This window comes from Ruditapes philippinarum, unplaced genomic scaffold, assembly GCF_026571515.1.
Source record: "Ruditapes philippinarum isolate M1 unplaced genomic scaffold, ASM2657151v2 ctg1776_1_1_1_1, whole genome shotgun sequence".
Classification (NCBI taxonomy): domain Eukaryota; kingdom Metazoa; phylum Mollusca; class Bivalvia; order Venerida; family Veneridae; genus Ruditapes; species Ruditapes philippinarum.
The window spans coordinates 1-13452 of record NW_026861636.1 but is presented as its reverse complement, the minus strand read 5'-3'; the positions used below and the strand labels follow the sequence as shown (position 1 = coordinate 13452).

Here is a 13452-nt window from a genome sequence, read left to right as displayed (position 1 = left end):
AAAAATAGAAAATGTATACAGTAAGGGACCTGTGAGAGAATATGCATTGTCAAAGAAACAATTCTACCTTGCTTAAAGTGTGAATAATCTCTCTTTATGATACATTAAAATATAAATATACATGTAGTGCTTGTCTGGAGTAAGATTCTAAATGAAACCTATACTGTTAAGATAAATGGAGACTTTCTGGTGAAGAAAACATCAGGGACCCCTCTGAGATTTATTTAGGCAGAATGCAAACCTTAAGGGCACCACCAACATAGCCTGTTGTTTAATGGAATATAAAGAATTTTATTATGTGGTTAAATGTGAATTTTCTAGCTTGTAAGTTGTTTTGATGATTAAATTTCTTGAAAGTTTCCTGAATGCATGTAGTTATTTTGGCCAAATCCAAATTCGATCTTGACTGTGACCTGGTGACAAACTTGGGATAGTAATAAATTATGAATTTATTTAAAGCTTAAGCAATTGTTCTCAGGTGAGCAATTAAGGGCCATCATGACCCTAATATTCCCTTATTTTGTTTCTTTCCAAAGTAGGTGATATTGCAGCTGAAGTGATTTTCTTTATCAGAAAATAATAAGTACACTCTCAAAGATACTTCACTTGGTAAAATATACAATGCATATCAAGTAGAAAAAGGGGTGAATTTTGTGAATGTGTGTCCATGGTTGAGGTTGTTAACTAACAAGCATTTGCCCCCCACTGCTGTAGGTTCAAATTCTGCAAGAGATTTTAAAATCTTTCATGTGAGGACCCTAACTAGCTAGCTTATGGAACATTGGCGGTTCTACTTGGGTGCCCACTCATGCCTGAAATGCACCTCAGGTGCTCTTCCAATAATGAACTGGAAAGTCGCCATATAACTTATTCTGTTGGTGTAACGTTAAACCAAAAGAAATGAAGAGAAAAAGAAATATTATGGGAATTGTTGGATTAAAACTTGACTTCTGTGTTCTTTAAAGACCCTCTCGGACCTATATATTATTTCCATCAGTTTGTCATTCAAATCAAAGTCTGAAAATATCAGATTGCATTGGCCTTTGTACAATTTACTTTAGTTTGTAGTTTGCAGGATTTGATCTACTCTAGGCTAAGATAGCATGATGATGGTTATTCAAGGTGTAAAAAAAAATAAACTGCTGGTTGTGAAATATTACGACAACTGACAGGTTGAACACACTGCCATTTTAGACGCCATCCTGGACTTTAGCTTCTAGGGAGGGAACTTTATGTTTTCAAAATCTACAAATTCAGTAAGCTTCCAAATGATGCAACAACAACAACAACTAATTTCTGATTTTTCTTCTTTTATTTGCAAGATATTTTTTATTATTCCAAATGCAACAATATATCGACTATAAGGGATAAAATCACAGAAATGCATAAGTTAGTTATAACTCTTAAAAAACATTGATTACAACAGTGTTTCTTATTATTAATATACATGTATAAATAAACATATTAAGCAAGGTGTTTTCAAAGGTAAAGCAAATTAAGGTGTTTTAAATACACCAGTTAAACCTGAAATTAACTTATTTAATTTATTTTTTTTATTTTTTTACTGAAAAATATTGTGAGTTTTTCATCCATCCAAAATACTGTTAATTTTAATTTCTCTAAACAAAGGTTACTTGAGAATATATCTAAATGTTGTAATTTTGGCTCAAATTTGTATATAATACTTTTTTAATATGGATAAAATTATCTTCATATCACAGAATACCACATCAATACAATCATTTTATATTGCCCATTGTTAATACAGTATGTCAATCCTTCATGTCAACAGTAAGTGTAGTCAACAGACAATTTCATTAGAAAAAAAGCAATTTCAAAACAATGACAGTTGATTTGTTGTTGTTTTTTGTTGTTGTTTTTTTGGTTTTTTTTGGTCAACATTATTGCATAACATTCATTATCATTTCATATAAACCTCATATAATATACGAGGGTATAAATTTTACATATACATATTCTTGACTTAACATGTATGTCTCAGAAATTAGAAAAGTTAAGAAACCTTGCCAAAGATTTACCTTATATTGCTTTTTTTTTGGATGCTTTTAGTAAAAGGCTAAAAATAGTCTTCATAAATTGACAACTTGTGTAAGATAGTATACAAATAGTCCTGTTAATTTTTATCTTTATACAAGTAGATACATGTATTATATACTATAATTCATATAACAAATATCATTCATTAATCTTTATTATCAAATCTTAAATTTAGGAACAAATCTATAACAGAAAATCCATGAAATTGTCAACTGGTATCAAATTAATCTGTATTTATATTGTCATAATGATGTTATGCTGCTGTTTTTTGTGTCTTCAAGTTGAATCCTCCACCGGTGAATCTCGGGCCATCTGTTCTCTGCGGCTGGATTACTGGGGCCCCAGCCTGCACTAACGCCCTCTCCCGCTCCCTAGAAAAGTAACATTTTATTTATTAAAAAACCGCCAAAATCTATCGGGAAATAAGGGAAGAAGTTGCTAATGCCATTAATACATGATAAAACGTTCTGAATAGTAAATTTAACACCATGAAATTTAATGATATTATTGAGAAGTGCTTGAAAATATTGTATTCATTCCAATTCATTCCAGAATATATATTTGTAAAATTAGTTACTTCCTGTGGCAATTATGTCCAAAATAACAGGATATTCAATTATAACAACATGCAATATTCTAATGTTTGTTTTTTGTTAAAACCTGTAAAACTAGAACTGCCACTATCATGGCATGAATACCCCCGCATACCACTTTGTCAGAATCAACAGTGGCCATTTAGAGCTCAAGGACAACCTCCCTGCCAAATCTTAGGTTACTAAGCCAGTGCATTGCTAAGTTATGTATTCTACATGCTTCAAATGTGAAAATGTCAAAATCAATACATTGCGGACAGGACATTCTTTAGCAATTGAGAAAAGCTTTTTTTTTGTCAAGGTCCCTGTGACCTTGACCTTTGACCCAGTGACCTCAAAATCAATAGGGGTCACCTTATAGTCATTATCAACATCCATGCCAAATATGAAGACTGTGGGTCAAAGGAATCTTAAGTTAATGGGTGGACAAACTTTTTGAAGTCAAAGTCCCTATGACCTTGACCTTTGATCCAGTGACCTCAAAATCAAAAGGGGTCATCTACTAATCATGATCAACATCCATGCCAAATATGAAGACTGTGGGTCAAAGGAATCTAAAGTTATTGGGCGGACAAGCTTTTTGAAGTCAAGGCCCCTGTGACCTTGACCTTTGACCTGGTGACCTTAAAATCAATAGGGGTCATCTACTAATCATGACTATCCTCCATGCCAAATATGAAGACTGTGGGTCAAAGAAATCTTAAGTTATTGGGCGGACATGCTTTTTGAAGTCAAGGCCCCTTTGACCTTTGACCTAGTGACCTCAAAGTCAATAGGGGTCATCTACTTATCATGACTAGCCTCCATGCCAAATATGAAGACTGTGGGTCAAAGGAATCTTAAGTTATTGGGCGGGCAAGCTTTTTGAAGTCAAGGCCCCTGTGACCTTGACCTTTGACCTAGTGACCTCAAAATCAATAGGGGTCATCTACTAATCATGACTAACCTCCATGCCAAATATGAAGACTAAGGGTCAAAGGAATCTTAAGTTATTGGGCGGACAAGCTTTTTGAAGTCAAGGCCCCTGTGACCTTGACCTTTGACCTAGTGACCTCAAAATCAATAGGGGTCATCTACTAATCATGACTAACCTCCATCCAAATATGAAGACTAAGGGTCAAAGGAATCTTAACTTATTGGGCGGACAAGCTTTTTGAAGTCAAGGCCCCTGTGACCTTGACCTTTGACCTCAAAATCAATAGGGGTAATCTACTAATCATGACTAACCTCCATGCCAAATATGAAGATTAAGGGTCAAAGGAATCTTAAGTTATTGGGTGGACAAGCTTTTTGAAGTCAAGGCCCCTGTGACCTTGACCTTTGACCTAGTGACCTCAAAATCAATAGGGGTCATCTACTAATCATGACTAACCTCCATGCCAAATATGAAGAGTAAGGGTCAAAGGAATCTTAAGTCATTGGGCGGACAAGCTTTTTGAAGTCAAGGCCCCTGTGACCTTGACCTTTGACCTAGTGACCTCAAAATCAATAGGGGTCATCTACTAATCATGACTAACCTCCATCCCAAATATGAAAACTAAGGGTCAAAGGAATCTTAAGTTATTGGGCGGACAAGCTTTTTGAAGTCAAGGCCCCTGTGACCTTGACCTTTGACCTAGTGACCTCAAAATCAATAGGGGTCATCTACTAATCATGACTAACCTCCATGCCAAATATGAAGACTAAGGGTCAAAGGAATCTTAAGTTATTGTGCGGACAAGATTTTTGAAATCAAGGCCCCTGTGACCTTGACCTTTGACCTAGTGACCTCAAAATCAATAGGGGTCATCTACTAATCATGACTAACCTCCATGCCAAATATGAAGACTAAGGGTCAAAGGAATCTTAAGTTATTGGGCGGACAAGAAAAAACCGACGGACGGACGGACAGACGGACGGACGGACGGACAAGCTGATTCCAGTATACCCCCCTTACAACTTTGTTGTGCGGGGGTATAACAATGACAGCTCATAAAAAATACTTAAAAAATATTCAAATGCCAGGTGTTTACAGTCCCCACACCTGCCCTGTGTTCAATTGGCATTTCAAGAATAAAATACAAAAATTACAAATTTACAAAGAGTTAAACTTACTTTGTTTGTTGTTCTTTCTTTTTCTGCATGAAATATTTCTTCTTCACTTCTTGTAATTCTCTAGCTATTCTCTCTATCTCATATTTATACTCGTTCACCTGCGACTCGTACATGTTCAACTCGGAGGCCATTGACTGGAAAAAAAAGCATGGTATCTGATATCACAAACCTGATAAAAAATAAAACTCTGACTGAAGTGAACTTGTCACATATACAACTTAAAAAAATCAGCATTCTTATTTTTATATATTTTTTTGATCTGCAAGTTATGTTAGCTATCTGGTATGAGCTGAGTATCCATTACAGATACACCCTTTAAAATATTGCCATTAGAAAAAAAGGAAAAGTGTCCTTACCTTCATTTGTTTAGTTTTCTCTTTCAATGTTTGTTGATATATTGAAAGTTGTTCAGCGACTTCTGGACCTGGTTGGCGCGCCAGGATGTGTTTGAGCTCAAGATACAGTTTCTCCTTCTCTTGGATCAATAATTCTTTCTCTACAACCTCCTCTGTCTTGGAAATAAGTCTCTTCTGAAGGGTGTGAATCTTCTGAATGTTCTCAAACTGGCTCGGATCACTACCCTGTTACAAACAGACAAAAATATTTATCAGTCCATTACTTGACAAATAAATAAAGGATCTAAAGTATTGTTTTATGAGAGGTCAATCACAAGAGAAAAAAAAACACATAAAAATATCTGAAGAATAAATTGTGCAAACAATTGTAACATAAATAAAATGCATTTTAAAACATTACATGCTTTTAATCTCTTTTTCAAGTCCTTTGAAGAATAAACTGGCTAAATTAGAAAATATTATCTTGAACACAAAGGCATGATATTTTAATGGCATGTTTTGTTTGAAGTACTGACCTCCAGTTTTCTCCATCTGTGAATATTCATGGGGTTCTCAAGTTCTTCTTCAAGGGCCTTACATCTTGTTCTCTCTCTTAGAAGTTCCCTCTGGATATGGTAAACTTCTCGTCTGAAAAATAAAAATTAACACTGAAAAAATAAATCAAGCTTAACCCAATTTTAAGCTAGTAAGAACATATTGTACTAAAACAATATAGTAAACAATCCTGCCAAAATGAACTTATTCCATAAATAAATATTTTGAAGAATGAAGCTTTACCTAAGATCCTCCACATTAGCTACACTCTTCTGAAGGATACCCTTCTCTCTACGGAGTTTCTTGATTTCTAGTTTAAGCACCCGGATATCTTCAAGTCTCTGATTGTACTGGATTTCTCCTTTGTTTAGCGTTGACTGCTGTATTTTTATCTTCTCGTACAGGAGAGCTAACTCGTCATTTCTACGTACAAGCTGGGTACCGAGAATGTCACGCTCACTTATCACCTAAAGAACAGAAATATGGTAATAGAAAAAAAAGTTATAACAGACCTTATCCATATAATTCATTAAGAGTAAAAAAAAGGCTCAATTTAACAGATTATTATGATAAAAAATGTTTCCAGAAGAACGGAAAATAGTAATACTGACTAAAAAAGAAAACAAGAGCTGTCACAGGAAACAGGAAACTAATAAATTACTGGAAGCAGTAAGGAAGACAAAACTAAGAAAAAAAATCAATTATGCATGATTATGTATTAAGTTATAGTAAAAAAAAAAACATTTGTTAACAGTAACAGTGGGTATGCCATTTTAAAAGCTTAAAGTCAAATTTTGCCTCAGAAATTAATCCTTTTTTTAATTCTTTAGAAATGTCAAACATATGTTTAATAAATTAAACAATGGATTTAGAGCATATTAGATGTTTAACAACAGAAGAAAGTTGCGCTGAATCTGCAGCAATGTGTCATAAAGGTAGAAAATGTAAACAACATAGTATTCTGACTCCCATACAAATTACTCACACACCATGATTACACCCATCATTGCAAACAGAGCAAAAGAAGTAAAGCACAGCTTATCTATGTGGCGCGTGGCAAATGAATATTTCTTGGAAACTGTAACAAGATACCAAAAATAGAATTTTTTTGATAAAAATGATAGCATATAATTTGAGGCATAATGGGCCTTTAACAAAATACATGTCAATGTCCATTATTAAACTGTAAATCTGATCACTAACCTGATCAAGTTCTTTCTTCTGTCTCACACGTTCAGCATCGGCCTCGGAGATAATCTTCAGTAATTTTCTCTCTTCAGCTTCCTGCGCCTCAATGTAAGCTTTGTTCTCAGCTAGAAATTTTCAAACATTCTTACAATTGCTCCGCATAAGCATAAATATTTCAACATCAACAACAACAAAAATTTATATCTTCAAAATTTAACAGGTTTCACTAGATAGCATCATCAGAATTATCAATAATGCATAGCAGAAGTGACACCAATTAAATAATGTAGCACTTCATGGTGGTAAAATAAAACGAAACATTTATGATACACATGATAATTATATTACACTTTTTTGTTTCAATCCTCTAGATAAAAAATGAATATTTTCAAAATTCTGCATAAAAAAATTTCAGTTTGTAGAAATAACCTCTCTAATTCCTCTCTCAATGCAAAGCATAAATTAATAACTCATTGTTATTAATTCAAAGTTTAAAAGAAACAACTTTAGTTTAATAGTCATCATATACATAATTTCTATATTTTAAATAGACAATATTCACATTTACATTAATTCAAAGTTAATGGTAATTTTTGGTAATTTTTAAGTTAAAAGATATCTTTTATGTTAAAATACATCTTTTATAGTAATTCTAAGTTAAAAAAGGTATCTGTTATTGTAATTTTAAATTAAAAAGTTTAGGTTGAATCACAATATCGTCATAAAGAAACAAGTTAATATTATATAAGTACTGATATCAACCCTTGTTTTCAATAACACTTACCAGCTAATTGTTTCATTTTTTGTAGCTCCGCCTTCAGAGTTTCTTTCTCTTTCTCCACCCTTTGATGTTCAAGGTGTTCCTTTACAAGGGCCGCCTCCTTGGCCTGAATCTCCTCCTTCAACTGATCTATCTGATGATTCATGATCTTCAATTTCCTCTTCATCTCCGTGATCTCATCCTGCAAACAAAAACAACACAATGTTTCTGAGCCCTTACTGTTTAAAGAAAAAAATTAAGATCTTGTATCACAATTTTTTTATGGTTTTATATCATAAATATAATGCTCAACTGAAGATTTATCAATATTGTAAGTTCCAAAAAGCACTATTTGTAAAGATATTACCGAATTTACATTTTCGTGTTAATAAAGGGAGGTAATTAGAAATTTATTTTCTTTAAAGTCAAATTTTTCAATAAGAAATGAATGCATATATTTTATTGATTACATGCTTGCTGTCATGTCACGCAAATAATGAATTACTGGTTACTTTAAATCTATGCTACAGAAATAATAAGATAATACTTGGATAACATAATACTTTGACAGCATCCTGTACAAATTCATTAAATTATATAAATAAAGAGAAATACTGGTATCAAAGGCATAAGAATACTGAGAGTTGAATCAAAATATATTTTACCTGTGATTCAATCAAGTTTTTACTGTAGAGATTACGATCGCTTCTCACAGCCTCGTACAAGTTTTGCTGTTGCTTCAATTTAGTCTCTGACTCGGCAATCTTCTTCTTGAAGTCAAAAATCTGCATCTCTCTCACCTTAACATCCTCCATGTGTTGAAGAACCTTGAGAGATACAACAACACATATAGTAAACTAATGTTACATTTGACTGACTTCAAAAGGAATACTTGTGGACTTCTTAAAATCTTTTCAGTTCTTAACAGCATAAAATTTCTTAATTTAGTTACGACAAAAGGTTCATGTAACTAAACTTTTTCAATATGCTAATACAGATTAAAGAATTTTTTTATTCATTAATTTTTAAAAACAAATTTATTTATGCATACTGACGTTACCAAGTAGCATGAAAAATGTCACTCTCAATTCAATACTAGTTAATCATGCCAATGTGATTGATACAGTGGTGGTATTGGTAGTTTTCACTCAGGATTACGGCAGTAAGCCACATTGAATTTACTAGAGCACAGCCCAGCCACTGCATCATTCCTCAGGGCAGGCTGTCAAGCAGTTTACCAGAGTACTTAAGTTGCCTTCACTTTCGCAAGAAACTGAAGCTTCTGTACATACCAGAGCAGAGGTACAGTGCAAATGACCATAGAAAAGATTTCATGATTAATCACAACGAAAGTGACCTGCATGGTCCGGGAATCATACCCGGGTCGCCCAATTCACAGTCCAACGCTCTACCTATTGAGCTTAAAGACGGTTACTGATTGATATAGTGCTATATAAGCTTAAGATATAACTACGACAAACCTTCTGAGTGAGATCACTAGCTTCATTGATATATCTATCTCTTTCTTTCTCAAGTTGGTAGATAATCTTCCTCTGTTTCTGAGCCTCCTCCTTGTAATTCTGTATCTCCTGTTCCAGATTCTTCTTACTCTGTTCATGTAACTTCACAAGACTTAACTGCTTCGTTGTGGCACTCACGGCCTTCAACATTTCCTTGTGTAACAGATCACGTTCACGAACGAGGCCATCTATCTGCTTCTTGTCTGCCTCGGCCTGTTTCTTGGATGCTTCAAGCTCTGTGTGATACAAAAAAAATATTTACATGGTAAAAATGCAAGATCTGAAAATTTGATTATTACAGTGCTTATGCTGGTAAGGTATCAATGAGATAAAATCCATATTGCTCACTGCATCATATGTAGAGTACAATACTATCAGAAACAATCTTATGAATTGAAGTGCAAATGTATCAGACTGGGGAAAAAATTATTTCTAAATACTCTGCAAATAAAAATTAATATACAACAAATATGTTTCAAATTTTGAAACTGACCTTACATTTAAAGTAAGTAAGACAACTCATGTCAGATTTTATAACAAGTAAGACAACTTGTGTCAGATTATAATCTGTCAAAAAGGACAGAGAAAAACAACAACATCAGATCTGACCAATTTTAAGGTAAGATTCTAGAAAAATTTAATAATTAAACCTGTAAAAACTTTCGTACACTCAGTAATAATCAAAATTCAAGTGTTTACCTCTTTCAAGACCCAGAATCTGTCCTTTATAGGTTTCACGCTGGAACTCCAGTTCAGCTTTGCTATCCTCAACCTGTCGCAGTTTACGCTGAATTGTCTCCCTTGTTTTGTTGAGACGCTGAGTCTCGCTCTTGAGCTGACTCACTTCATCTTCTTTCACCTATAATAACATATGTTCATAAAATGAGCCGCGTCATGACAAAAACAACATAGTGCGTTTGCGACCAGCATGGATCCAGACCAGCCTGCGCATCCGCACAGTCTGATCAGAATCCATGCTGTTCGCTTACATACCCTATAACAAGTAGAGAAACCGACAGCGAACAGCATGGATCCTGATCAGACTCCTTTTAAGCAGCACACCAACAGATTCATGCTAATGTTTATGAAAATTTAAAAATGTATTTAACAGTATAATATTGTAAAGTAACCAAAAGCATGCAATTTACACATTATCAATGGCACTTACAACCTACTATAAAGAGGTCAAAATATGCAAAAATAGCCCTTACTGCATTAAGTAACGCATTATAAATATTATAAGTTATACATACTGAAAAATTTGGTCATTAATCGCACATAACATATTAATATTTACTAGAATTTTGAATCTTTATACCTTTCCTTAAATCTTAGTACATTTTTTTCAGGTTTGATTTTATCGAAATATTTATTCTTATCTAGAGGTGTGGCAGCTTTAACAATTTTTCAAGGTAAGATACAAAATTATAAAATTTACCTTGCATTTATTTAATAAATGGATAAATCGCATGTACTGATTTTAATATTTTCACCCTAATCCTGCATTTTAATAACTAATAGAATTTAGATTTGCTTTTTATTATTTCTAAAACATAAAAATGTAATTAACCAGGTAAAAATGAAAAGATATATGTCTGACTTAAAATAACATATCATTTTTTTTTAACATTGAAAGTTGCTTACCTTAAGCTCAGAGACTCTGGCCTGGTTTTCCTGTGCCAGTGTATCTGTAGAGATCAACTGGTGTTCAAAGTCACCTTGTAGTTTCTGGAACCTTGTGTTTAAGATGTCAGCATCCTTTATGGCTCTCTCATTCAAGATCTGTAACATAAAAATAATGTGATGAATATTCAACTTTTTTATTGGGTCATTGTTTTAAGTCACATTTACAAGTGATTAATGACTGAGGAACAAGAATACTGCATCCAATCCCCTTATGAATTGTGTTACAAAAGTTCTTACTAAAATATTAAACTTATAATTGATAGACATATAAAATTCAATTAATGAGGAATTTAATTTTTCACAAACAAGTTGTGGAAGTTCAGCTTACCCTTTGCTCGCGGAGTTGTTGCTCTAGTTTGTTGATATCTTCCTTATGCCTCTGTATTTGTGTCTGCATGGTCTTGATTTCAGAAGACTTGGCATCTAGGTCGGCCTTGGTCTGCTTCATCTCACGCTCCATCTTGTCACGTTTACGTGCCTCACGCTGGGCCTCATTGTTACGCATCTGGATGTCTTGTGTCAGCTGTGTATATAATATAGACATAATGTTTATTAAATTACAGTAAAAACATTGTACATAACAAATGAGCCGCATCATGACAAAACCTACATAATGGGTTTGCGACCAGTAATAGAGTTGGTAAGCGAACAGCATGGATCCTGATCAGACTGCACGGATGGGCAGGCTGGTCTGGATCCATGCTGGTCGCAAACCCATTATGTTGGTTTTGTCATGATGTGGCTCAAATACTGTAAGAAATTCTTATCAAACTGATCCTTCAAGAAAGGAAATACATAATGAAAGCACAATATCTTGATTATTTTAACCCTTTATCTAATGCTGAATTTTTGAAATGGATTTGTCTTTCTTTGAATTTGGTACAGTCCATTTAAAGATTAAGGGATTTCAATTTAAAAATGCCAAAATTTGCACTACTAATAGTTTAGAGCCTGGTCAGACTGACCAAATCTGGCCTGGCTCTATAGGGGTGGCAACGACTAATCACCTTTTGTCATAGCAGGTGAAGACTTAAATATGTAAATCAATTTAAAGGACACTGCAATTTTTTAATCTTTTAACTACAATTAATTCAAAGAAATATAAGTGATGATAATTGTATTAACAAGTCTTCAGGCATATCTATATGTTATATATCACAAGAACATTACATAAACAATTTTCTGAGCTAGCTTACTTAATATCTTATATGGATATTTTTACTATAGAATCTATTACTGCACCTCTTGTATTTTTTCCTCTGCTTCATTTTTCTGCTCCTCAAGATGTTGCTGGGTGGAGTTAGACTGAGCAAGTTGTTCACGTAACTTGACAATTTCTTGAAGACTCTCATCTCTTTCCTTTGTAAGATCTTCCTTTATCTTCAGTAATTCATTTACACTGAAATTTAAGAAAACATTTATTACATAATGAACTAAAGTTGAGCCACGCCATGACAAAATCAACATAATGGGTTTACAACCAGCATTGACCAAGACCAGCCTGCGCCTACGCGCAGTCTGATCAGGATCCATGCTGTTTGCTATCAGTTTCTCTACTTGTTATAGGGTTTGTAAGCGAACAGCATGGATCCTGATCAGACTGGGCAGAGGCGCAGGCTGGTCTGGATCCATGCTGGTCACAAACCCATTATGTTGGTTTTGTCATGACGCGGCTCAAATCATTTTGGCAAATGAGCTAATAATCAATTGCTAAGAAGAGCAATGTCAATTAATATAAACATAAATTTAAAATCTAAATGTCAAACAAGTATATTGAAATTACATAATATATTTTGTTGGGGCCATTCAAACAAAAATACTTGTGTTCTATAAACCTTCAATTCTTCTAGATCACAGTGCCCTCAATTCAGGAAATTTAGTGCCAAATTTGGCACCAACTTCCCCCACCTTTGAAAAAGTATATACATGTATATTCCACTATTTCAAAAATAAATCCGCTCCTTATTTTATCTCCCTTTATCTGCAAATATCAAGAGAAGCTTAAATGGAAATTTACTTCATGTTCTTTGATTATTGACAGGAGTACTCTCACTCTTGTATAATATATACAACAAAATTGCCTTAATAAATTTTCCCCTAAAAGGGATAATGGCGTAAAAATCAATCCCCTTTCTAAAAGGTACAGTTACGGTTCCCCAAAGGACAGAGGGAGTCCTGTACCATAAAATCAAAGGATGATCAAACATACCTATGTTCTTGACCCATAGTCAGACCAGCACCTTGTTCCACCAATTTGCTAAGGTTGGCAATCTCAAGCTTCAGTGATTGAATTGTTTCACGTGCACGAGTTTCCTTCTCATGGGCCGCATCAACCATCTTCCATGCTTTCTCAATTTCCTAATTACAAATTATTAAAAAATGACTGTTTGATTTGTATTCACTTATCTAAATATGTCTATCATTAGATTTCAAAATTAAATTTTAAATTTCTTAATCTCTTAATCATAAGAGAAAATACAAAAATATGAATTAAATCAATCCTTTCGGATAAATTTCAGACATGATTTAATAAAAAATGCATTCCTTTAATATATGATATTTTTTCTAATGATTTTCAATTTCAATTTAGGTAGGCACTGTGGAGACAGAAATATTTGTAATTTCTAGATAGAAAAGGGATACTGTATTTATCTGTAAAATAA

General features: G+C 33.7%; 1 protein-coding gene across 1 annotated transcript; it reads right to left on the bottom strand.

Moving 5' to 3' along the window:
* Window positions 1-2134: 2134 nt before the first annotated feature.
* LOC132716365 (cilia- and flagella-associated protein 58-like) lies at window positions 2135-13147 on the bottom strand (the record flags this gene model as incomplete). Its single annotated transcript, XM_060699627.1, is given in 14 exon segments — window positions 2135-2429; window positions 4746-4879; window positions 5102-5326; window positions 5617-5728; window positions 5879-6102; window positions 6839-6948; window positions 7608-7785; window positions 8249-8410; window positions 9065-9339; window positions 9803-9962; window positions 10748-10885; window positions 11118-11312; window positions 12032-12188; window positions 12999-13147. Coding segments are annotated over 14 exon segments (2337 nt in total), but the record flags the coding sequence as incomplete, so codon positions are not given.
* Window positions 13148-13452: the final 305 nt, after the last annotated feature.